Source organism: Molossus molossus, unplaced genomic scaffold (assembly GCF_014108415.1).
Source record: "Molossus molossus isolate mMolMol1 unplaced genomic scaffold, mMolMol1.p scaffold_m16_p_14, whole genome shotgun sequence".
In the NCBI taxonomy this organism is placed as follows: domain Eukaryota; kingdom Metazoa; phylum Chordata; class Mammalia; order Chiroptera; family Molossidae; genus Molossus; species Molossus molossus.
In genome coordinates this window covers 48,642,702-48,668,054 of record NW_023425349.1, presented here as the reverse complement: position 1 = coordinate 48,668,054, position 25,353 = coordinate 48,642,702, and the positions used below count along the sequence as shown (strand labels likewise).

Sequence of the window (25,353 nt, the reverse complement as noted above, 5' to 3'; positions counted from 1 at the left end):
CATCTTTAAAAGTGGGAAGAAATAGGGATTAGGATGGAAGAAAGGCCAAAACCAGGCCCTGTGACTAGAGCAGAGGTTGAAAATGGGAAGTCCACAGCTGCATCTAGACTACAGATTATTTTTATTTGGCCCACATGCTTTTGGTTTCTTTTTCTTTTGTTATTTTTTTTTTTTTTATTGTGGCAAGATATACATAACATAAAATTTATCATTTTAATCATTTTGGGGTATTTTATTTTCTTATTTTTATTTTTCATTGATTTTAGAGAGAGAGGAAGGGAGAGGGAGTGAGAGATAGAAACATCGATGAGAGAGACCATTGATTGACAGCCTCCTGCATGCCCCTCACTGGGGATTTGGCCCACAACCTGGGCATGTGCCCTGACCAGGAATTGAACTGGCGACCTCTTGGTGCATGGGTCGACGCTCAACCTCTAAGCCACACCAGCCAGGTACTTTTTATAATAATATTTTTTCTTTGTTGTCAAAGATCTGGTCCCAAATTCCTATATGAAAGTAACCACTGGGGCTGAGCAATCACTGTCCCCTCCTAACAGGACACACACTCTTCAGTTTGCACAGTTCCCAAACAGGGCACATCACATGTTTGCACTACTTGGGTGGACCTGGTGTGCACTAGAGTTTTCTGCCTTCTACCTGTGCAGCTGTGGAGTAAGTTAGGCATGCTACCAAGACAGTGATTCAGAACATCAAAGCCAAAGCTGGCTTCACAGAACGGAAGCGCAAATCTAGGGCCAGAGGAGAAACAACTGTAGATTCTCTCCTGTCAGCAATGCTCACTGTCTTGGCAATAATTTTCCATGATCAGACGTGATTCTTGCTTGCTGGCCTCGCAACTCTCAGCACAATGGTGCCAGCTTTCAGTCAGCCTGATTCTCTTTGTTGCAGCCTCTGTGTTGAAGTTGTTGGTACTGTGGTGCCCGACCTGTCTCTCTCTCTAGGTTTTTAAATGCTCTTTTGATCTCTTCCCCCATGGATTTCAATTATTCACATTATTCAAGCAAGTGGTCAACAGTTCATGTAGGTACAATTTTCTCTGCCCCAATGTCACTAAAACATGGGAGCCAGGCAGCTTTCCTCCCTCCCTTGATTTCTTCCAGGGACATCTAACTCTGAGATAATGTTTCTAAGGAGTATGTTATTCCCCCAGTCGCCACTCCTGCTGTATCTGTGGAATCCAAGGCTCTAGGCTCCACATAATTGGAGCAGGTTTGGATCTATATTTGGCTTCCAAGACTTTCCTTATGGCTTGGATTCTGAAACAGATCTTAGAGGGTCAGTATTTCAAGAGATGTTTTAGAGTAAAGCTTCAGGAAGTTTAAAGCTCTGAGGATGTTGTGGGACACTTGGATAGTTCTTGAATTTTGAAAGACTGTCTACCACTAAGGTCATGAGCATCCTCAGGATTTAGGGTGAAGAGACAGTTTAACATAAGTTAATACATTGGCAAGAAGCTCTAACAATGGGTTGGAAATCCATAGGGACTCTCACATATGACTCAGGAACTGGAGTTCTGCAATTTCAAGGCAGTAGAATTTGCTCTTTAGGGATGAAGGGAAGCCAGTGCCTTTCCACCATCACTGCGGAATGGTGTTCTTCAGTGTGTTTTCCTGTGGATGAATAGTTTTACACACTCCTGTAGCCTCATACCTATTGAATAAGATTCTCTAGGTGGAGGAGTATGTGCACCTAACTCAGACCAGGAATGTGTACATATATTTTTTACTCTAAAAGTCATTGGCATACAGTTATGGTTGAGACTGTCTTTCTGTTTCTGAGAAACAGAAAACGTCTTTAAGCAGAACATTCTGCTCTGTGAACAGTCTACTGAGTGGGTGAGACTACATGTGTGAGTGAGAGAGAGAGAGATGGTGCTGGGGAAAGGATCGTTTTGGTGTATTTTCCAATTATTTTAAGGCCAGTTTCTACTTTTTATTAGTTACCTAACTAAAAAATATTTAACAGTGAGGATTTTAAGTATAATGTGTTTTTAAAATTGTATATGGGTTTAACCCAGAAGCTGGATGACTAGATCTTTCCTACCTATGAGAGGTGGCCACACTAACTTGGTAGCTGCCACCACAGGTGAAATAAAACACCTGGGTGGAAAATAACAGGTCTACTTATTACTCATCCTGAAACCTAAAACCTTTAACTATATCAGAACATTCTATGTTGTAGATTAAAAGCCTTCATGACTAACCTTAAATAAGTAACCAGTCTATTTTCTTTTAGTAGAATACAATAGGTTTTGGATTGAACATTATAGAGACTTGGACTTTGATCTAAGCTCTACCTCTAACTTTACCTCTCTGAACCTTGGTTTATTTATTTATGAAATGAAGGGATTGGACGGTGGCCCATGGTTTTCAATCTGCTGTCCTCAAAGTTCAAGTGGTTTGGTGAAATCTCTTCAACGCAAGGGAGGCAGAGGTACGAGGGAGGGCTGCTCTACCACAATGTCAACTTCAAGCAGAGGAGACCTATGGTTTCTCCCTTCTACACAGTGTACTTCCATATAAAGCATTCACTTAGTGCCCAGCAGGTGTGGCTCAGTGGTTGAGCATAGACCCATGCACCAAGAGGTCACTGGTTCTATTCCTGGTAGGGCACATGCCTTGGTTGTGGGCCAAATCCCCAGTGGGGGCATGCAGGAGACGGCCAATCGATATTCCCTCTCATCAATGTTTCTTTCTCTCTCTCCCTCTCCCTTCCTTTCTCTCTAAAGTCAATAAAGTGTCTGTTATAAAAATAAATAAATAAATAAAAATGCTTCCGTGCCTAGTAATTTAAACATGTTGCTTTTTTAAAGAGCAACACTTAACTGGATATTTAAAGAAGCTTATTTGGGGGAGGGAGCAGTTCTCATAGTTTACGAGTCTGCAGGTTAGGGTACAGGCACACTCCAAGTATACCTTTGCATGGGACTGGCTGTTGGGTGGAAGTCATTTTAAAAATATTTACTTGGATAGCAAAAATGTTTATTTAGCAATGATACTGACCGCTTTAATTTCTGAACTTTCTAGCACCCTGACCCAGTATTTCTGGGAGGTGGCCATTGGCATACTAGGTCTGGTGATTTATTAATGAAACACACAGTGAAGCCAAGAAGGTTACTGTTAGGATTTCATTTACATTTAAACAGGTGCTTGAAACTCTCAGCTAGTCATTAATACAATATTCTTTCTTACTCAACCTCCCTGTACCCTCCCACACTTATTTTTGTTTGTTTCTTATTTTATTTTATTTTTTTGGTTAGGGGAACTAATATACAGGGTGTCCCAAAAGTGTATACAGGGTATGTGTAGATTCTATTACATTTTGAAAAGAAAATGTATTTTAATAAACCCTGGCTTTATAATTATTCAAAGTTGTGCATACATTTTTTGGGGGACACTCTATATTTCTGAGAAGGAGAATAGATCAGAATTGATTTACTCTGTTTAAGTCATCTGGAAAAACTACCCCCCCCCCCTTTTTAAAGCCTCTTTGAAACTTATGATTTTTTATTAGGCAATAAGTGTGAATTTTACTTTAGTTTACAAAGGCCTTTTCTTCATCTGCTATTGTGAAGGAATGAGGCATTCCACACAAGAAGACTTCAAAACAGGTATACACACTCACTAACACACACTTCAACCATCTGGGATTCTTTGTAACTAACAACTCAACCAAAGAATAGGCCTTCAGTTCTTATACATTACAGGTATCTTCAGTAGATTGGTTTTCCCATCCAAAGAATGGAGAATCTAAGGCAATCAATATATTTGAATTTTGTCGATCAAAATGTAACACTGACATCCAATTACCTGCTATTTAACAAGTGCCTACTAGGTTTCAAGCTTTATGCTGCGACCTTGGGCAAGTTTCCTACCTTCTGCATCCTTGAGTTTTCCTCACATGCTACAAGGCTCTTTATTAGCTATATTTAATATATCCTGTGTGTAGGACCAGCTACATAATTTGCAGAACCTGGTGTAAAATGAAAATTCAAGGCTACTTTTTTTTTTTTTTTTTTTTTTTTTTTTTTTTATCCTCACCGGAGGATATTTTTTCCATTTTTTTTGGTACAGATAGAATGGGAGGGAGAGAGAGGAAGGGAGAGAGAGTGAGAAACATCGACGTGAAGGGACACATCGAGTGGCTGCCACCCGCACGACCAACCAGGGCCGGGGACAAACTGCAACCAAGGTACGTGCCCTTAGCGGGAACCGAACCCGGGTCTCTCCAGACCGCAGGCCAACGCTCTAACCGCTGAGCCAAACCGGCCAGGGCAAGGCTACTTTTAAAATAAAAAATCAAGCATTAAAAATTACAAGCCCTGGGTGTAGCTCAGTGGTTAGAGCATGGGCCTGCACACTGAAGGGTTGTAGGTTCAATTTTCAGTCAAGGGCATTTATCTGGGTTGCAGGTTTGAACTCTGGCCCTGGTCAGGGCACGTGTGGGAGGCAATGGTTCAATGTGTCTCTTGCATCAATGTTTCTCTCTTCCCTGTTCCTCCTTTCTCTAAAAATCAATGGAAAAAAATATCCTCGGGGGAGGATTAACAACAACAATAATTACAAGATGGCAATGTCAGAGCATTAAATTAAGCACTGGACCCGTCTGAGTGTGGGGTCCCGTGTAATTACACAGTCACAGGCCATAATTTGACCCCACCTATGAGTTTCACCTGAATATTATGATCCATGAACTTTCTTACTATCTATGCTTAATATGCCTATGAGTTCCATCCATTCCAATAGCAGCATTCAATAATCTTAATTCAGTAAACTCATATTACAGAACCAAAGTCTATGTAACTCCAAAGACGGTGTTCATGAACTGCCAGGGTGTTCTTTTAAAAATGCCACTTTGAACATGTCATTGCTATGTTCAAAACCTTCAATGCCTTCCCAGTAATCAAAAAAGTTTAAAGACTTTTGCTTAAAAAAAAAAACAGTGAGCGCCATCATGTGAATTCATGCTCTGAATTCCACTTCCCTTTCCAGATCATTAGTTATTGATGATAATGACCACGAAGGTTTGGAGACGGACAAAACCATCTTCAAATTTTTTTGAGTGTCTACTATGTATCAAATTCTGTGCTAGGAGATGTTACACACGTTAACATTTAATTTTCATAGAAACTTTGAAAACAAAGTTATCCCCGTTTTGTAGATGAGAAAACTAAGAGTCACTGAGGTACAGTCACCTCACACAGCTCATGACAGTGAAGGTGAAGACTCAGTCTAGGTTTCTCCATCTCTAAAACCTCATGCTTTTTCTCATGTGACACAATGCTCTCATTTGAACCATGTTTTGAGTGACGTGAGTTTAATCTCTGAACATTCTGGGTACACTTTCTCACTTGATTCCACTGTCCCTTCTACTTTTCTGCTATGCTGCTTCCTACGCTTCTTTCAACCCAGAGTTCTACCTCCTTCGTGAATTGTGGTCTCCCCTTGGAGGGCCTCTCTTTGCCATCTCCTATAGAAATGGGACTCCAGTTGCCTTTCTTATTATGCTGCATTGTATTGCATTTTAAAAATTGTGTGTAATGCTCCTTCCCTTCAGAATAGATTTTGAGTTTTTCACGACATGTAGATGTTTTATAGCTCTTTTTTCCTTAGGGCCTAGCATAGAGTTCTTTTTCCTCATAAGCATTCAATTACTGTTTTCTGTGTGGGGGACAATATTAATGGTGATTTGTTTTGTTACTGGATACTCACTCATTTCACAGGCAAGAGACTCATTGACATTATGGGGCCCTGGATGAATATGTGGTAAAAGGCTCTGATTTGTAGTGTTTGCCAGTTTCCATGGTGTAAATATTCCCACTATGGCCAATTTCCAGCTATCAACAGTTTTAAAACTAGCTCACAAAATTTCCAAAAATGTAACAATCAATGGCTGCATGTGTTCTAGCACCTCACTGAGAGATCTAATAATGCCTTTGATGAACTAAATTTTTGTTAGAGAAAACTTAATCTGGAACAATTGAGAGCAGAGGCTAAAGAGAAAAAAAAAATGTTTGTTATGCTGCAGCCTATTTCTTATATTTAATCTGTTACTAACAATGAAATGCTTGAATTAGAGCTGCCTGTGAGAAAGACAAGCATTATTATATAATTTCAGGACTCCAGATCTTTATGCATTACTAATCTCTTATCCTAGTTTTCATATCAATACCCTGCAAATGTCTTTTATTTTATATTCTAGCATTTTCTCCCAAATCTATTACCTTGCACAGAGTTTCAATCTTTCTCCCTTCTCCTCATTCTAGTCTCTTCTTTTTTTCTCTTTTAGAATTTTATCTTAAAGATGAAAAACAAGTTATTCAAGAGTAATAAAATCTTGATTGAGATGAGAAATCTATTTTGGCTTATTATTCATCTTAAAGCTCACCTGCAACAGTTGCTTGTCTCATCAGTTTTGGTGCATTAGAAAGAATCTTACCACATTAAAGAACAATGTCTCTGACGATTCTCTGCCTCGGAATTTAACCTGTTAGTATTTGCTGTATTTTGTGAATGCTTCAAATATACTGTGGTTAATTTTAATAATGCTTTCAAAAGAATATTTTGAAAATTTTCCCTTAAGGAATATTGAAAGAAATCAAATGAAAAAAGTAATTTTGGGATGGGGGCGTGAATATTTTGGAAAAAATTTTAGTTGTTAAGGAAGTCAGCTCTGAAACATTTGGGATACTTTTATCTACCAAAAATTCTCCTCCTTTATTTGTGTCATGATGATTTTAATCTTTTTTATCTACTGCTCCATTTTCCCATAGTTACCTAGAGATGTTCTATTCTTCACCTTGGTTTGGCAGGTGGCCCACTATTCCATCTCTCCTGGAGAGTTGCTAAGGCATCATGATGCTTGTACCAACCTCAGAATCTCAAGCACACAGCCTAGTTAAATCAGCCTGAGGTCCTGCCCAAATAGTTGGTATAAGGATATTGGGAAAACAGATCTAAAAAATGCTAATATTCAAAGATGTTTTCCACGAATCTTGACAATCAATCTTATTCACTATTTTCTATAAACATCTACTTATTGAGAATCCAAATAACCCCAAAATTCAAATAAACAGGGATTTTTTTTACAGTATACTATAAAATAATAATAATTATAATAAATATTAGACATAGGAAAGTTCTAAAGTTTTCTTAAATATAATGTTGTTATCTTAATTTAATTTCATTGTACCTTATTTCCTAGAAATACATATCAGCCAATGTATTATATACGGTACACACACTGAGTCAGTTTTCACAGCTTGCCAGAGCATCCTACCCCCTGTTTTTTATAAATAGCAATTTATCTATCTTGAACTCTTTAGAATTTCAACTATCAGTGATAGCTAAACTTGACAACTTATTATTAGACTATCCATAAATATATTGTCTTTGAAGGGTGATTAAAAGGAGAAATTTATTAATTATCAATTAAAAATTACCTAGGAAGAAATGCTTTCAAACATATTTGACATAATATAAGAACAGTAAAAGAAAAGCAAATGTGCACTTATAAGACCAAAATAAGATTAATTTGAGACATGTTTTCTTGTTTGGGGGCAATGTCATCCAGATCTCAGATAAGGTACTAATTGTGAAGACAACCTTTTATTAGGTTCATTTATAGGAGAACAATCAAGGCATTTTTGAGGATGTGTTTATGTGTATGACCAAGGAATGGCAAGTGGAATACTATTTTGGGGAACTTAAGTAAGCTGGTTGATACAGAATAAGAATGGTTAAGCTCTGGCCGGTTTTCTTCAGTGGTTAGTGCATCAGCCTGTGGACCAAAGAGTCACAAGTTTGATTCTTGTCGAGGGCTTGTATCTTGGTGGCAGTTCAGTCCCCGGCCTTAGCTGGGGTCATGTGGGAGGCAACCAATCAATGTGTCTCTCTCACATTGATGTTCTCTCTCTCTCTTTTCCTCTTTCTCACTCTATCTGAAGATGAATGGAAAAATATCCTCTGGCTGGTGTGGCTCAGTGGTTGAGTGTCGACCCATGCACCAAGAGGTCACTGCTTTGATTCCTAGTCAGGGCACATGCCCAGGATGTGGGCCAAATCCCCAGTGGGGGGCATGCAGAAGGTGGCCAATCAATGTTCTCTCTCATCGATGTTTCTTTCTTTCCCTCTCCATTCCTCTCTCTCTAAAATCAATAAAGAAAAAAAAATTTTTTTAAAAGAAAAGAATGGTTAAGCCTTATTAAAATGTGTATACTAAAAGTAAATGTTCAGAGAACATTATTTTAGAATGTCATAACAGATTATATGAGGGAAAAAAGGAGAATAATTTTATATATCAAATAATGTGTCTAAGTTTCCCTTATGCAGTTCTGAAAATTAAATATTTTAAAATAATATAGAACACTTATTTTAAAATAGTCATGTTAATTATTCTTTTGCAATATATATACATAAATCTACATATATATATGTATCTGTGTGTTTATGTATATACTATTGCACATACACACTCAGATATCTACAGAAAGATATGTAACTTCTTGGATGAATCAATCTTTATATTTATGCATACGCTGTTATAACTCTTTGTGACCAGTGACTGGTCACAGGGATCAGGCAAGGTTAGAAGGGAAGCTATGGAAGAAAACTAGGAACTAGTAAGACTGAAAGTCAACACAGCATGAGAGCATGGTGTGCTTTGTGGGTGACCTCCCCTAAGCTGTGTTGCCAAGTGCTTAGGACAGACCTCCAGGTCTAAGTTTGTCATGGGGCAACAATTGAATTTACCAGGGAGTCAATTATATGCAGAGCTCACTGAACTGCCATTGCTGTAAATTTCTTGCCCAGTCATGGAACAAAAGACAGAATACCCAGTTTCAGCAGAAAACGAAGGCTTTTTAGCACTCCTAAATATTTCCACACAACATGTGAAAAAATACTTCATAATACTTAGTCATGCTTACCAAAATACAAATAGGAACACATAAGCGGTGTGCAGAAATATTTTACCCAAACTATCAAAGCAGAGTGGCTCCTCTCACTCTGGGGCAGCACCCTGCACAGTATTCGGATGTTTTTTATTAGAGGTATTTGATTAGAATGCACATGAACCACCATAATTAGCACAGTCTGTCTGCCAAGCCCTGTAAATGGCCTTGTGAAGAGCTGAATGTCAATATATTGAAGAATATAAGATTGTATATGTGATTCATGGTGGAAATATCCCCTTTGTTAGGGAAATTCTTGCAAACCGATGCCTAGAATGCCTTTCTCTGCCTACTCAAATTCTATCAGCCCTTCACTGTCCAGCTTAATTCTTATCTCATCTACAATATCTTCAGCAAGCTCTCAAGCCTCCCCTGTCTACTCCCTTTTCACTTCAAGGCTGGATAGCACTGTTATATAACAATTTTATGGGCCTATAACTCACTTTTCCTAATAGAGTGTAAGTTTTAAAAAGGAATCTACATGGTTCTTTTATTTCTTTCAAAGCACTGAACCCATTCCTAAAAACATAAAACATACTGAACAAATATTTAGAAAAAAATAGCCAACTAAAAGGGAGAATGAAAGAATGATAAAAATGAAAGAAATCTGCTTATTGACCAGAATTTTGGGTGGATCCTTATTGCAGCTATGCATAGCCATTTATATTTTCATCTACTTCTTGAGAATAGTTTTCCCACAGTAAAGGCAGTGGGAAAACACTGCCATTTTTCAAATCTTTGGTGATGAGAGTAGTTGAGGTAAGATTTTAGATTTAGCTTTGTCTTATTACTCTTGGACTCCTGATTTTTTTTTTTTTTTTAAGAGTGGAAAAGAGATGGAGAGAGAAAAACATCGTGAGAGAGAACACCCGTTGGCCGCCTCCTGCATGCCCCTTCACTGGGGATCAGGCCCACAACCTGAGCACGTGCCCTGACTGGGAATCAAAGTGCTAACCTCTTGGTGCATGAATTGACACTCAACCACTGAGTCACACTGGCCGGGCTGGACTCTTTTTTTTTTTTTTTTTTTTTTTTTTATCCTCACCCGAGGACATTTTTCCATTTTTTGTTCAGGTAGAGTGGGAGGGAGAGAGAGGAACAGAGAAAGAGAGAGAAACATCGATGTGAAAGGAACACATCGAGTGGCTGCCACCCACACAACCGACCAGGGCCGGGGACAAACTGCAACCAAGGTACGCGCCCTTAGCGGGAACCGAACCCGGGTCTCTCAGGACCGCAGGCTGACGCTCTAACCGCTGAGCCAAACCGGCCAGGGCCGGGCTGGACTCTTGATCTTAAGATTCATTTGTGACGTTTTGGTCACATTCTTCCCAAATCTCATTTCTGTTAAAAAACCAAAGCAATAATTGTAGGCTAGAATACAACCAGATGTCTTAGGATTATGGGCTAGTTGTTTACAGTCCGCATAAAACCACCCCTGTTTTCAGGTATTAGTGTTGCTAATTGCTTGCTCCATTGATTCATTAAAACAAAGACAAAAACAAAACAAACAAAATAAAATCCTTAATATAAAGATTAGTAAGACTATCTGGAGAGATATTTATAAAGTTACTATTACAGATCACTTTCCACTGAGAAAGAATTCATTATAATAACTTTGTTGTACATTATCTCTGCTGATAATCTTATAATTTTTTGGTGTCCTTCTATGGTGGAAAACCAGTTTCTGCTGTGACCAGTATCTAAAAGTCAGCACAAGCTTTCATCTTCTGGGCAAATCTGTATGGTCCTCTCTCCTCCCTCCCCTGCTGTTATAATACAAAGGAATACATTTTAAATCATAGATTGAGTCTTAAATTAACCAGGTACAGAGCAGAGTCAGAAAAAACTTAATCAGTAAGTAGAAGAGAATCTAGTGTGCTTTTTAAAAAAATTTTATTAAACTACTCAAGCGCCGCTGTGTCATTTCTCCTTTGATTTATCTAAAATGACTCTGAGATATTTGACTGATCTCCAGGGTATAACAAAAATGTGTTTGAACCCTGGCCCGTTTGGCTTAGCAGTTGGAGCGTAGGCTCTGGGACCGGAGCGTCCTGGGTTAGGCTCCCTCCAGTGGCACGTACCTCAGTTGCAGTTTGTCCCTGGCCCCTGTTGGGGTCAAGTGGGTGGTAACCAGTCCATGTGTCTCTTTCACATCGATGTTTCTCTGTCTCTCCCTCCTGCTCTATCTAAAGAGAAATGCAAAAATGTCCTGTGTGAGGATAAAAAAAAAATGTGTTTGAGTCTCTATTTGACATTTAAGACAGCCATGAAAATCAGCATTGTTTCATACCTCCAAGAAGCAAGGAAGCCCTCCTAGACCTGAAGAATTTCCATAGGTAGTAACTTTGAACTTAATAGAAATTCGACCTATCCAAGCATTACTTTAGTTACTCACCAACAGCTGGCTTTCCCACATCTCCATGAGTATCATCAGAGCTAGTAAAAAATTGCCTTAAGAACTCTTTGTGCACAGATCACTCTAAAGTTTATTGCTAATAAAATTTTTAGAGGTCTCAATTCTCTCCATATATAAATTTCTTTCTTTCTGTTTTTGTTTTCCTGTGAAGTGCTGCTATGTAAATGGAAGCACACCAAAATAAACCAGACATACAGGCTAAGAGGTTATATGAATGCACAGACACATTTTTTTGCTTGTTCTTTATGTATTTGTTGCTTGTGTTCAGATTGTTTCCGATGTTCTTAATTACCAAGGGCAATTTATCAAGTTTTCAAATATGTAGAGTACTATTTATAGTGTTCTTATCGTTTGCCATGAACACATTGCATAAATTGTGTACATTCATATAGACATACATTATGTTCTATAAAGCATGCTATAAAACCCATGGAATAGCTGCATTATCTCTATTTTACAGAGAAAGCAACTGAATATCTTAACCATTACAGCTACTGCCACCAGTATCCCTTTTATGAAACACATTTTGAACCATCACTTCCAGTATTAGGATGATTTTTCAATAATTCTTACCGGTGTAACTATGGAGTTCTATTATCTAGGAAGCCTGTAGTTCTTATTTTTAGTTTCTGTACATTAGACTAGTTCTTACCTTTGCAGTTTTCTTTCAATTACTCTATTATACTTGAGGAAAATCAGAGTTCAACTTTTAGTTCATTTAAATGGTCACATTTTTGAAAATGTGCTTAAGAAAAGAGTTCTCCTTATTCTTATTCCTTTACTGGGAAGTGTTCACGAGTATAAATTTTGATTACAGTTGCCTTAAAGACAAGTTTTGAAATGTCTTTCATTTCCTGGAACAATAAATCAGTTGCTTAACCATACTATCAAACTGAAAACAAGAGGAAAAAAAAACTCAACTTAACCCAATCCAAATAGGAAATATGTTTCCTGGGACAGGGATTGTGTCAAAGGCAACATAACATGTCCTAACTCTCCTGTGCTATTAGAGTTGTACCCTATGTTATGGGTAAATTATGTATTTTGTAAGTTAGGCCAAAGTGTGCTCCTTCCAGTAACTGTGAAAGCATTCTCGAAAGCCCATGAAACCTTATTATTCTAATGACCAACACAAGGAGTTGATAAATGAATCATGAGGCCAGGTAGTATTGTCATTAAATAGATCTCACTCAATTATTTATCCTGGGTCTGGGGTTACAGCTCAGAGAGCTGTGTGTACTGTACCAGGGCTTGCTTGAGCTCTGAGACCAGGAGACCAGTTTATAGCCTTGGCAGGTGGCTTTTGTTGAATGCAGTTCAAGGGGATGACACACATTTCTCAGTCAGACACTTGGGTGGTTTGAGGCTAATAGATGTTCAAAGTCTATCCACAAAAGTTGACTTCGTTTTAGCCATGTAGAAAAATCCTTTTAAGTTATCCAGATAAATAGAGTAGGAAAATGAATTAACTATAAGAAACATATGAAGAAATGTTCTTGTTTTTTTCATTGTCAAAGGCACTGCTCTTTCTTTTCTTGCATTGTGATGTGTGTCACGGGCACGTCAGTGTGATGAATATCAAGCAGTATTTCTCTCCATATCGATAGTTTCTTTTTGCATCTTATTTCTAATACCACAATGGAAGATGTCTTCTGGTTAGGGATTCTGTTATCGGGGAGGATGGAATTGGGTGATGCTGGTTTTCTTCCATCCTGACATTGTGCCAGCTCCATGCAAAGGTCAGCTGTGGAAATAGTTATAAGGCATATTCTCTCCCTGAGTCATTGACCACATGTAGTCTTGTGTCCCTTCTTCCAGGCCTGCGAGAGCCAGAGTGCTGCTTCCTTGCATCCTAAGGGTGCCAGATTGGGGGAATCAAGAATCTGTTCTTGCTCACCAGTTATTCTCTACTCACCCCATGGCATCTGACTTCGTTTTATTTATTTATTTTATTTTAATTTAATTAATTAATTTATTTTTATGACAAATGTTTCTCCTTTTTCCCACTGATTCCCCCTCCCTCTCCCTCCCTGCCCTGTCCCCAGCTTTGTTGTCCATGTCCATTGTTCATGCATACATGCATATAAATTCTGTGGTTTATCTCCCCCCACCACCCCCTCTTCTGGGGATTGTCAGTCTGTACCTCACTTCCATGTCTCTGGGGCTACCCCATTCCTCAGACTGTTATGTTCATTATATTCTACAAATAAGTGAGATCATATGAAACTTGTCTTTCTCTGTTTGGCTTGTTTCGCTTAAGATGATACTTTCCAGGTCCCTCCATGTCGTCTCAAAGGATAAGAGATCTTTCTTTCTTACAGCTGCATAGTACTCCATTGTGTATATGTACCACTGCTTTTTTATCCATTCGTCTACTGATGGACATTTGGGCTGTTTCCAGATCTTAGCTATTGTAAATAGTGCTGCTACGAACATGGGGGTACATATATTCTTTCTGATTGGTGTTTCAGGCTTCTTAGGTTATATTCCTAGAAGTGAGATCACTGGGTCAAATCTGACTTTGTTTTAAAGTCATTCCCCAGATTCCTGATGAATTCGGTCAAATAGTGACTTTGGCCATGGTGGGCACTGGGGAGCAGGAGGAGGTAGAATGCTTGGAGATCCTTTTTGAATTAAATTTGGGGAAAGAAATCTTTGAAAATAAAGGAGGGTTTGGGAGATTAAGGAAGAGAAGAAATCCACGCCTGAGATTATATGGAGTAGAGTGAGATCCGGACTTTTATATGTGTATATTGAGGGTAGTGCTGGGTCGTCACTGGGAAAGATAAAACTATGCCTAGCATCAGGACATGTGGAAATTGGGACAGACAATGCAATCTTGTTTAGAATGTTTAAAGAAAATTATGTTTCTAATAAATGACAAAAACCTATAACTGCCATGTGAATAAGTTTCTATATTGTTAAATGAATTTATAATTAATTTTGTGGTGATTTTAATTTGGTTATAACCCTGATTTTTCTTTCTCTTTCTTAAATTGTGATAGTTGTTTCTGTACCATAATCATCAGCTCACAAAATAAAAAATATTGTCAGAAATATAGAGTAGAACAGCTATTTCTTTACCCCTCTGACTGCTGAGAACAGTCCAGTTTTCTCACTGGCCACTCATCTAGTAAATGATAAAACTCAAATACGCCAAACTGAGTAAGTCATTTTCAGTTTGGCTCAGCAGTTAGAGCATCAGCCTACAGACTGAGAGGTCTCAGGTTTGATTCTTGGTCAGGGGTACGTACCTGGGTTGCAGGTTTGATCCCCGGCCCATCTTGGTTACCAATCGATGTATGGGAGGCAACCAATCGATGTATGGGAGGCAACCAATCGATGTGTCTCTCTTACATCAATGTTTCTCTCTCTCTCTCCCTCCCTTCCACTCTATCTAAAAATCAATGGAAAAATATCCTCAGGTGAGATTAACAAAATAGTAGTAATAATAAAAATAATAATAATAATAATAATAAATACCATCAATGTATAAATATTTGGAAATAACGTTAAAGTATAAATTTGAAGCCCTTTCTAAATTCAAGGCTAAGGAGAATTCCTTTCCTTTTTCCTCTTCCTTTAACCCCATTTGCATTATACAATATGAGTTTTCTGTTTTCGGTCGTAATTGCTTTTACAAGATTAAATACCAGGTCAGTAAGTGTGTTGCATGTCAGTTTGTCCTAAACTTTCTGCCCTATTTTATTTTTTAACAATAATCCTTAAAAAAAAGAAGGAAAGAATGTATTTTAAAATAAATATTCTGACTGCCAAAATCTGAAGTAAACTTCAAATTCAATTTTATCTGTGGGAGAAATGAGAAGAGCTAGGGTTCTCTATTTTGACATTTAGCATAAATTCCTCGCTTTTCAATGACTTCAGCTGGTAAATAAGCAAGACTAGAATATCTTATTCTTCCTGGTCAAAATGAAAAAGCTTAAACAACTATTACAAGTTCCTAGGTTGTGAAATATAGCTTAGATTCATTTGTTAAGGGTCTAGAAGAAATAAGATTGAAAAATTAAAAACATTAAACATTCACTACCTCTATATTCTGCCAATCTCCACCCACCCCCACCTAACCCTTACTTTGTTTTCTTTTCTTAGGGAAGCAAAAAAATTTGTGAGTGAAAACGAAGGAGCTCTCGGGAAAGGAAAAGGGAAACGGTGGTTTGCGTTTAAGATGATGATGGCCAAGGTAAGTGTTTCCTTACTCAGTGTGGGTGGCGCATGTTTTCTCAAAGGGAGGCATCTCGACGCAGGAAGACGTTATGTTCTGAGAAAGGGCGAAAAAAAGTATACTTTATATGTATAAAGCACATATACATACACAGTATATATATACTATATCTGTGGTATTAAAATTTGAATGGGGGGTGGTGAGTCAGGAAAAAAAAACAAAAAACAAGTCCATAAAGGCTCCTTAGAGGAGTTAAAATGAAAAATAAGTTCAGAAATATTGATTTATAGCAAAAGACTCATTTGTGTTCTTTTATCACTTCCAAACGTGAAGGACTATGCCTTTTTCATTTTCATTCCCTGGCTCTGGGTCAAAGTTTCTTTCTCAAAATGTCTACAGGTAACAACCATGTATATATAGCTCTTCTCTACCATGAGCATCAACTATAAATTGGATAGAAAATAAGAAAAATAAAAATGATATACCAATGAGATATGGATTTTTGGAAAAGAGAGAAAAGGAACTTGCCTGGTCAGTGTGATTCAGTGGTTGAGCGTCGACTCGTGCACTGAGAGGTCACCAGTTTGATCACTGGTCAGGGCACATGCCCAGGTGGTGGGCCAAATCCCCAGTGGGGGGCATGCAGGAGGCAGCCAATGCATGTTTTCTCTCATTAATGTTTCTCTCTCTCTCTCCCCCTTTCCCTTCCTCTCTCTCTCAAATCAATAAAGAAAAAAAAAAAAAGAAACTAACATTTATTTAGTATTTATTATATTTCAAGCACTAAATTAAATCCTTCTATAAAGTTATATTTAATGATCTCATCACATTGGATATGTGGTATTATTATCCTTTCTTTACAAATGTTACACCCACCTGTAAGCTAAATATATTCCCATAAAGATGAGGTTTGGGAATAAAGTTCATCTCTCAAATATAAAATACATATTATATTTTTTATTACATATCATAGGTTAGTTTTCTTATTTTTATAGTTTAAATAACTGAAATTGTATAGTATTTATGTTTTTGTTTCTGGCTTTTTTTGATGCAATGTTACGTTCATGAAGTATATTTATGTTGTGGGAGTTACGGTTCATTTCTATTGATGCATTGCCTTCCATTGTATGAAGAGACCACAATCTATTTATCTGTTCTATTGTAGATGGACATTTGGGATGTTTCTAGTTCAGGTAACCTTTTGAACTTCAGACTATGTCATACTGCTGTTTGGGCTTTGTGCCTGTATAGCTCACGCTTATGCCAGCACAGTGCACACACATGCAAGTTATCTGCCTCGTCCTCATTCTCCCAGGTGGTCCTCTCGGCCGTGGATGGCCCAACACTGTGGAGTGAAATGGAAGGAAGTTCTTTTATAAAAACAAATTTATGATTTTTTTCTTCTTCCTTTTCTTGTGACACCATGCCTTTCCATGTAGCTGACAGCTCTGTCTCTACCAAAATGAAGTGTCCTATGTCATAGCACTCATCATCCTATATTGAAATTTCCTGTGCATTGAGAGTACATTCTAGTAGCCCCAGAAGCCCTTCAAAACATGTCTTAGTCATATTTTGTTAATTTCTTCATACAATGAATATTTATTTGATTAATCAATACGGTTGCCGATCACCTTATTAGGTACAAACTCAGCCCCTGCTCTCTTATGTCTAACAGAATAGACAGATCTTTTAAAGCATATTTTTTGTAAAGCAAGGATCCATAAAAATTTTTGAACAAAATTGGTCTGGGGAGAGTAGAGAACAGGAGGGCAAGTATAAATGGCAAGATGTGGTGCCAGAGAGATCTTTCCAAGCTCAATGTCTTGTGAAATTTTGGGATGGGAGTGGGGGGACAAACATCTTGGCAAACAGGAGGTTGAGTTTTACTGATGCTCCTGGCTTCCTTTTCAGAAATGGGTCAAATTTCTCCGTGATTTTGAGAACTTCAAAGCTGCTTGTGTTCCATGGGAAAATAAAATCAAAGCAATCGAAAGTAAGTGCTCAACAAATCTCATTAGATGGGAAGGTTGCCCCAGATTGATGTCTCATAAGCTTCTCAGATGCCTTTTTTAGTGGGAAAGATTAAAAACAAGAAAACAAACCATAAAAAAACACCTCTATCACTTATACCTTTTTTGCTCTGTGAAAAGACTTGCTAGCACCCCCACAGCCCTGGAGATGCTACTCTCCCGTCCTGCATTAGAACAAAGTATTCCCCTACTGACCTTGTTCTCTTTCCTAGACAGGGAAGTCAGCACTGTGCACAATGACCTCGATCCACTGGGAAGGCAGAGATGGTGGTTTGGCAATGAGCATGACATTGAAAAGATGTGTACTCTTGTGTTAGACAATAATTACAATGAACGTTTAAAAAGAATGAAGAAATCTTAAAGCCTCATATTCAAACCTCTGAAGTAGAATAAGCAATGATCATCCAGGAACTTGTTATCTGAATATCATACTGTGCCTTTATTTTATACAATATTCACAGTGTATAGGGAAGGCAGGACAATATACTTAATTAAAAACCTATTTAGAACAGGTTTAGAATTAGGCAAATAAAATTTTTTGGCAATATTGTAAATATAATAATAAATTATTTTTTTAAAAAATGAGATAAAAAAAAAAAGGGATACCATTTTTAAAAAAAACAGTTTTGGGCTCTCAGTGATTTGGCTCAGTGGTTAGAGTGTTGGCCCACGGACCAAAGAGTTGTGAGTCACATTCCAGCCAGGGCACGTACTTCGTACCTCGGTTGCAGTTTGTCCCCGGCCCTGGTTGGGGCTGTGTGGGAGGCAGCCAGTGATGTGTCTCTCTCAGATTGATGTTTCTCTCTCTCTCCCCTGTCTCCTTCCCCCTCTGAAGATAAATGGAAAAATGTCCTCGGGTGAGGATTTAAAATAAATAAACAGTTTTGGGCACAGTCTTGCCGTATTCTGGTTTCTGAAGGTTTTGACTAGGATCTGATTTTCTTCCATGCCTTGGTTTTCGTGCTGGTTAAACATGGCTCTGCATAATTAAACCGGAGCCTCCGCAGGGAGAGGGCCCAGCGGACGGACACGTCACTGACATCACTGCGCACCTTGGGAGGCACTGTTCCTCTGCCCTCCGCCTCTCGTTATCAAACGGCGATGAATTAAAATATATCAGCTCATTAACTGCACTTCCTCCAGCATAGTTCTGTACCCTCCCTTTCCTGCTTTATTTCCCCCCTCACACTTACAACTTTCAAAAATACTGTACTTTAATTGAATTTTCAATATAATTTTGTTTTATTTTATTTGTGTTCACTTCTTCTACAAGACAGGCAAGCAGAGATTTTGTTTTGTTCACTGCGGGGTCACCAGGCCTAGAATTTGTTTGGCCTTAATAAATATGGATTGAGTAAAATTAGATATAGACAAATCCTCCAAATGTCTACCATTCTAAGAAATAGAAGGAATCTAGATACATCAAAACAAACAAACAAAACCCCAGACATCATGGAATCATTAGGTTTTATCTGTGCTGCTGAAATACGCTACCTTGAGAGGCAGAGACACAGAAGGCCATGGGGAGCACTGGACCCTGATATACTCGTTCTTGCTTTGCCACAGATTAGCTGTTGACTCTGACTGACCCAGGAATTTAATCCCTCTGGGCCACAGTCTACTCATTTCTGAAAGTGATAGGGTTGACTCTTGATAAATTATGAGATGTATTCCAAGAAATTTATAATTAATGATAGAATATATATATATATATGTTTGCAAATTACTCATGTTTAAGGTACACTAGAACAGGTTCAGCCTATCTAAATAATAATGTCATGCTCCTTGTGTGGCAGTAGCCTGCCTTGAGTGGGATAGAAACAGATGGAATTATTTTTATTGCCCGAAATTGCACACAAAAATGAGTTACACCTATGACCACCATCTATCATGTGTGTCACAGTAAAAAATCAAATTGAGAGCTATTCAGTAATACTTTCAGTTATCTTGCCTTCTCCCCTCTCCCCCCAGAAAATGTGAAACAGTCCAACTGGACCACTCAAGCAAATGTGGATTCTTTTCCCTTCAATATGTAATTTATTATTTGATTAGGTTGTGCTGTTTTCTTCACCTTTAGAGGTGCTTTGCCTCACTGTGGAGAATTGACCCGTATTTTCTGTTCTATCAACAATCACCGCAGCTATTATTTATTGAGTGCCACCCTGAGTCAGACACTCTACGAGCATTATTTCATTTAATCTTTAATGTGCCTGCAATGTAGACATTAGCCTTCCTATTTTAGAGCTGTGGCTAAATTGCCCCAGAATTTGTTGGTAGAGGAGCTGAGGTAGAAGGTGGAGTATGTCTGGGCCCAAAGCTTGTGCTCTTCCCAATGTGGCATGCTGATTTTCGCTTTGAGCAAGATATAAATTTTTTCTTTTGCATCAGGTCCCAGGGAGGATTCTACCAGGAAAACAGCAAGATGAATAGTTGCAGATCTCTTTCATAGTTATCCTACTTAGGGCATTATTTTCTATAATAAATACTATGTATTTATTTTTAAGTGAACTATTTATTTACGTATGCATGTCACATTTTAGAAGATTCTTAAAGTACTATTATATTAATGGTAGTCATAAGCAGACCATATGCTTTGGGGCTACTGTATTAGTTGAAACGTCTTGAAACCATTCTAGGAAAATACTAGGCGGGTGTTGGGTTGGACTCAACGTCTCATATAAAATAGTCTCCAAAGATAGGGAAAGCCTGTGTCTGTGGTGGTTTTTGAAGCTGACTGAATGGAAGAAGTGGGACATGGAATCGGTTTTCTAAGGGTTGACGTCCTTTTGCCCCTACTGACTCTGTAGTTTGGGCAATCGTTTTATATCTCTGGTTCTCTGTTTCCCCATCTGGAGTTTCCACAAAATTCAGAGTTTAACTAATTACTACACAAGGCCATTTTCAACCCAACATTCTATAATTTATGTTACCATCAGTTTTAGATGTATATGTAAGCATGTGATGTTCTTTACTTTATACTTTTGAGTATAAATTATTGAAACTGTTAAATGGAAAACAGAATTATATTAAGAGAGGCCTGCATAATTTACTTTCTCTGCAAACTCTTTTCAGAAAAATGTAGGTTAGACGAGTACCCTATTTATAAATTATATATTTTATATTATAAAACTAATACAAATTAGTTTTCTCTTAAAGAAGTGACCATTTAATCTAACAAAATTTTCGGAAATATTATTAATTTTTTTAAAAATCAGAATTATCTAACATATAATACCTCATTTAATCTTCAGAATAAGATTGACTTGATTGACTAGTTAATTGAGCAAATACTTACTTACTAGTGCCTTCCATCATCAGGCATGTTTCTAGGCACTGGAGATGCTGTGCTGACAAACATTAGATCCCGCTTTATCGACTTTACATCCAAACGAGTTAGTGTGTGTGTGTGTGTGTGTGTGTACAGATCATAAAATGTTAGCAATTAAATAATGAAAATGATTATGGATTGTGGCAAGAGGCATAATTTATTTATTTATTTATTTATTTACTTATTTATTTATTTATTTATTTATTTTATCCTCACCAAGGACATTTTTCCATTTTTTGTTCAGATAGAGTGAGAGAAAGAGAGAGGAAGAGCGAGAGATAGAGAGAAACATCAACGTGAAAGGGACACATCGAGTGGCTGCCACCCGCAGGACCAACCAGGGCCGGGGACAAACTGCAACCGAAGTACTCACCCTTAGCGGGAAGTGAACCCCGGGTCTCTCTGGACCTCAGGCTGATGCTCTAACCACTGAGCAAAACCAGCCAGGGCTTTATTTTTATTTTTTTAATCCTCACTCGAGAATATTTTTCTATTTATCTTCAGATAGAGGGGGAGGGAGGGAGAGAGAGAAATATCGACGTGAAAGGGACACATCGACTAATTGCCTTCCGCACGACCCAACCAGGTCCGGAGACAAACCACAACCTAGGTACATGCCCTTGACCAGAATTGAACCCGAGACTCTTTGTTCCAAGGGCCGATGCTCTACTGCTGAGCCAAACCGGCCAGGGCAATAAGTGGTATATTTAAAAGAGGAACTTTGGGGCCCCATTGCCAATAGTCTTTCTAATCCAACTTGCCCTCACTCTCTGCTCAATCTCTAAATAAATAGTGAACAAATAATTTTTAAATTTGATATTAAAAGCATCCCCAGTTACCAGCCTACACTGAGTTTCCACCAAGTTCTGTGCAATAATTGACAGAATCAAGAAGGGAACTCAAATTAAATAAAAATCTTATGCTGTTTCCATCTTGACTCCAATCAGACCCAGATCCCCTTTGCCAGTATCGACCAGGTACTCACCTGATGACTCCCAACTATTTTTCATATAAAAAATAGATTTGATAACTCCTACCACAAAGGAATGCTGGGAAATCCTATATCACACGGGGATGCTGTGGAGTTACTGTCAGCCTTGTAAAGAGGCGATGCCTAAAACCCCAGCGTTACCCAAAGTAATTCACATTATTAGCTACATCACATTGCTTATTTTACCGAAGAAGCTGTGTATTTGTACTTCTGAGAAATATAATCTATACTCGTGTCAACATTACTATTAAAGCAGTAGATTAAATCATTGAATGTCTTTCAAGCTGGAGATTAAAAAATCTTTCCCAGAATCCAAATCTACTTCTTCCTAATAGAATACAACATCAAAATTAAAGTGTGATTGACCTGTTTTTCAGATTTGAAAGATCTACAGATAGGCAAACCTAAGCACAGAGTTTAGAAGCTCATGTTTCTTTGTTAGCTTAAGGGCTCCAGAAAATACAAATCAAATTTGCCACATTTAACTCTTTATCCTTGGACCCATTTGACAGAAACTACTTTTTATCCTAGCCTAACAAGGTGACATTTATATTATACTCATACCCCAGGTGATTTTATGGTCTTTTTCCATTAAAAAATGCTCACACATCACCCCGGCCAGTTTGGTTCGGCAGTTGGAGCATCGGCCCAAAGACCGATGAGTTGCGGGTTTGATTCCAATCAAAGGCACATACCTCAGTTGCAATTTGTCCCTGGTCTGGTTGGGATCATGTGGGAGGCAACCACTCAATGTGTCTCTCCCAAATCGATGTTTCTCTCTCTCTTCCTCTCTTCCACTCTATCTGAAGATAATGGAAAAATATCCTCGGGTGAGGATTAAAAAAAATTAAAATGCTCACATTTATCTGCTTGTCTTGTTACCCATCTGTTCAAGAGGAAATTATACATGACGATAGACTATAAATTTCTTTGCCTTAATAATAAATAACCAGAGGAGAAGTAAAACTTTAACCTTAATTTAAAAGGAGCACAAAAAAATTCAAGAACAAGAATACTGCATAAGCCTAAGGCCTCACATAAATACATACCAAATACTCTTTTTCACTATATTAATAATACACTGTAGAAGCAGCATTTATTACTTAGATTAAAGGAAAAAGGAATTAGTCATTTATGGGTACCATCTAAATGGGTGAATTTGACTGGCCTTTGCTGATTGATGGACATTATATGTATCCTTTCAGACACACACATTCATTGCATATTATTCAATGTAGCATAGTTGTGTGTGTTTTTAAATTCTACTTGAGGAGAAATATAGCACTGCAGTTAAGAGAGATCTAAATTTGGAGGCAAACACATATAGATAAACACTGCCTGGCTCCGTCATTTACTACCTATGTAACTACTACATAACCCTGGCTCCATCATTTACTAGCTGTGTAACCTATGAGCCTAAGTTTCTGTAAAATGGGAGTACAGTAATTCTCTTCTTTCAGGGATTTGATGATGGTTAAATGCAGAGATCTAATAGGTGTTTGAAACAAAGATTCATTAAATGGTAGCTCTTATTATTACTAATGAACCCTTCCTTGGTTCAGTCAATGTCTCTGTTTAAGTCTTTAATCCCCCATCCACACAATGGGACTAATACTACTTAACCTCACCAGGTTCTTGAGGCAGTAAAATGAGTTGATGCTGATAAAGTTCTTTGTATACACAACTGACCATCAATACCCAGGGTGGGGCAAAGTAAGGTTATAATTGTTTGTATGGAAAATAATATAATAATTAATAAATACTAATATAAGAATAAACTGTGTTCCAAGAACTCACAACTATAAACCTACTTTTGCCCCACCTTGTGTATTAGCTGTTATTGTTATTAGTAGCAGTATTACTCATTCTTGTTCTTTACAAGAGGAAGTAAGTTTCATCTGAGAGTCTAAGTACATGGAAATTACTGCTCTTTTTCATTATGCTCCCTTGGCCGCACTGTATTAAGGTTTCTGATTTTAGTGAATGCCAGTTTTAGTCAACAGCCTCCAATAGGAGAGAACTGCTAGGATAAATAGAAACAAAGAGGGAAGATTTCTTTTTTTATTTTTATGTGGAGACAGGGAAAGGTTCTATAGAGTTTTAATGTCAACCAGTTGATTTGTTTTCTCTCCTTTGAGCCATGTGTCGTGTTACTGTTCTTGCCCCTCTGCCACTGGTAGGTGTCATGTGGAGGGAACACTGCTCTCTGGGTTCCTCTGTCTTTGACCTGTGACTGGGGCTTTCCTACCATCACCCAGGTTTTAATGAAATCGATTTCTCTGCAATTTATTTTCTCTACACTTAGGATTCAGTAAAGAAAAGGGATAGATGTGACTTCTCAAGTAAAGTCATTGTGAAACCACTTTCAAGACTTAGAACTGGAGTTTGGAAGCTTTGAAGTTTAGAGTATACTTCATCTATAATATATATGGATTCTATGGGGAAGGGGAGAGTTTCTGAGACATTTAATATGCCCCTATGTTTTAAACCGTGAGGTATATTTACACTCATTTGTCAGGGGTGTGTAATGGGGGCTTGGAGAGAGTGGGAAGGAACGAAGGGGGGGGAGGAAGGGCCCATATCCTGTGCTTGGGACTCTGTATCAGAGGATCTCAAGTGTGATTCCAAGGCCAAGGAAGAGCTTACCCTAGATACTTAGCGCCAAGGTTCTTCTCCAGGTAATAAGTCCCTGTATTGATTGACGAGCTGGAAGCCCACTGCTTTCAATAAAACATGACGAGTGAACCTGGCTGAGGCAGCCCTCAGGCCGTCGTTACCAGAGAACGTAGATAACAGCCATGAAACGATATGAAATCACTGGGAGCCAGGTAGATGATCAGATGTCCTCAGAGGGGAGGATCTGTTTTAGCCTTTCTGCACACGGGCCAGTGCATCTGGTTACAGGACCTGGGGGGTGGGGGTGGCAGGTGGGGGGTGGAGAAGCTTATGAAAATCACATACTTGGGGAAATTTTGTAGAACTCTGCACCCCTCTACAAAATGAAATGAATCCAGATATTGACTTCACACTAATTGATTTCTTTTAAAATGTCTACTTAGACATTGACTTCCTTTTAAGTCTCTATAGATACTGCCTCTGTGTTATGGGAATAAGTAAGATGGTACCTAAAGAACAGACTAAGTTCCAGAAATAGAGGTATGACTGTCACGTGAACTCGGTCTCATGTTAGTAAGCAGAGGCTGCAATTTGCTTCATACATACCTTCTTCCTCCTGTACTGTTTCAAAGACAGAGGGCCCAAGGAAACTATTGGTTACTGGAGATGTTTTGCTAAAGGAGCGGGACAAAGGGATTGATGCAGCAGGTGGCGGAAGCTGTTCCTTGTTCTTAGGCAACTGAAAATGAGAATTGGGAAGACTGGGAAAACTAGCATCTTGATGCTGAACCTTCAGCGATGATCAAATAATCTTC

The 25,353-nt window shown here is 38.2% G+C and overlaps 1 protein-coding gene across 1 annotated transcript in view; it reads left to right on the top strand.

Annotated features, from left to right (window-relative positions):
* The window catches only part of TMC1 (transmembrane channel like 1), a 111,085-nt gene that overhangs the window by 17,254 nt on the left and 68,478 nt on the right, over window positions 1–25,353 (top strand). Inside the window, 2 exon segments of the mRNA XM_036261702.1 lie at window positions 15,501–15,591; window positions 17,485–17,566. Coding sequence (XP_036117595.1) covers window positions 15,501–15,591; window positions 17,485–17,566 — 173 coding nt within the window.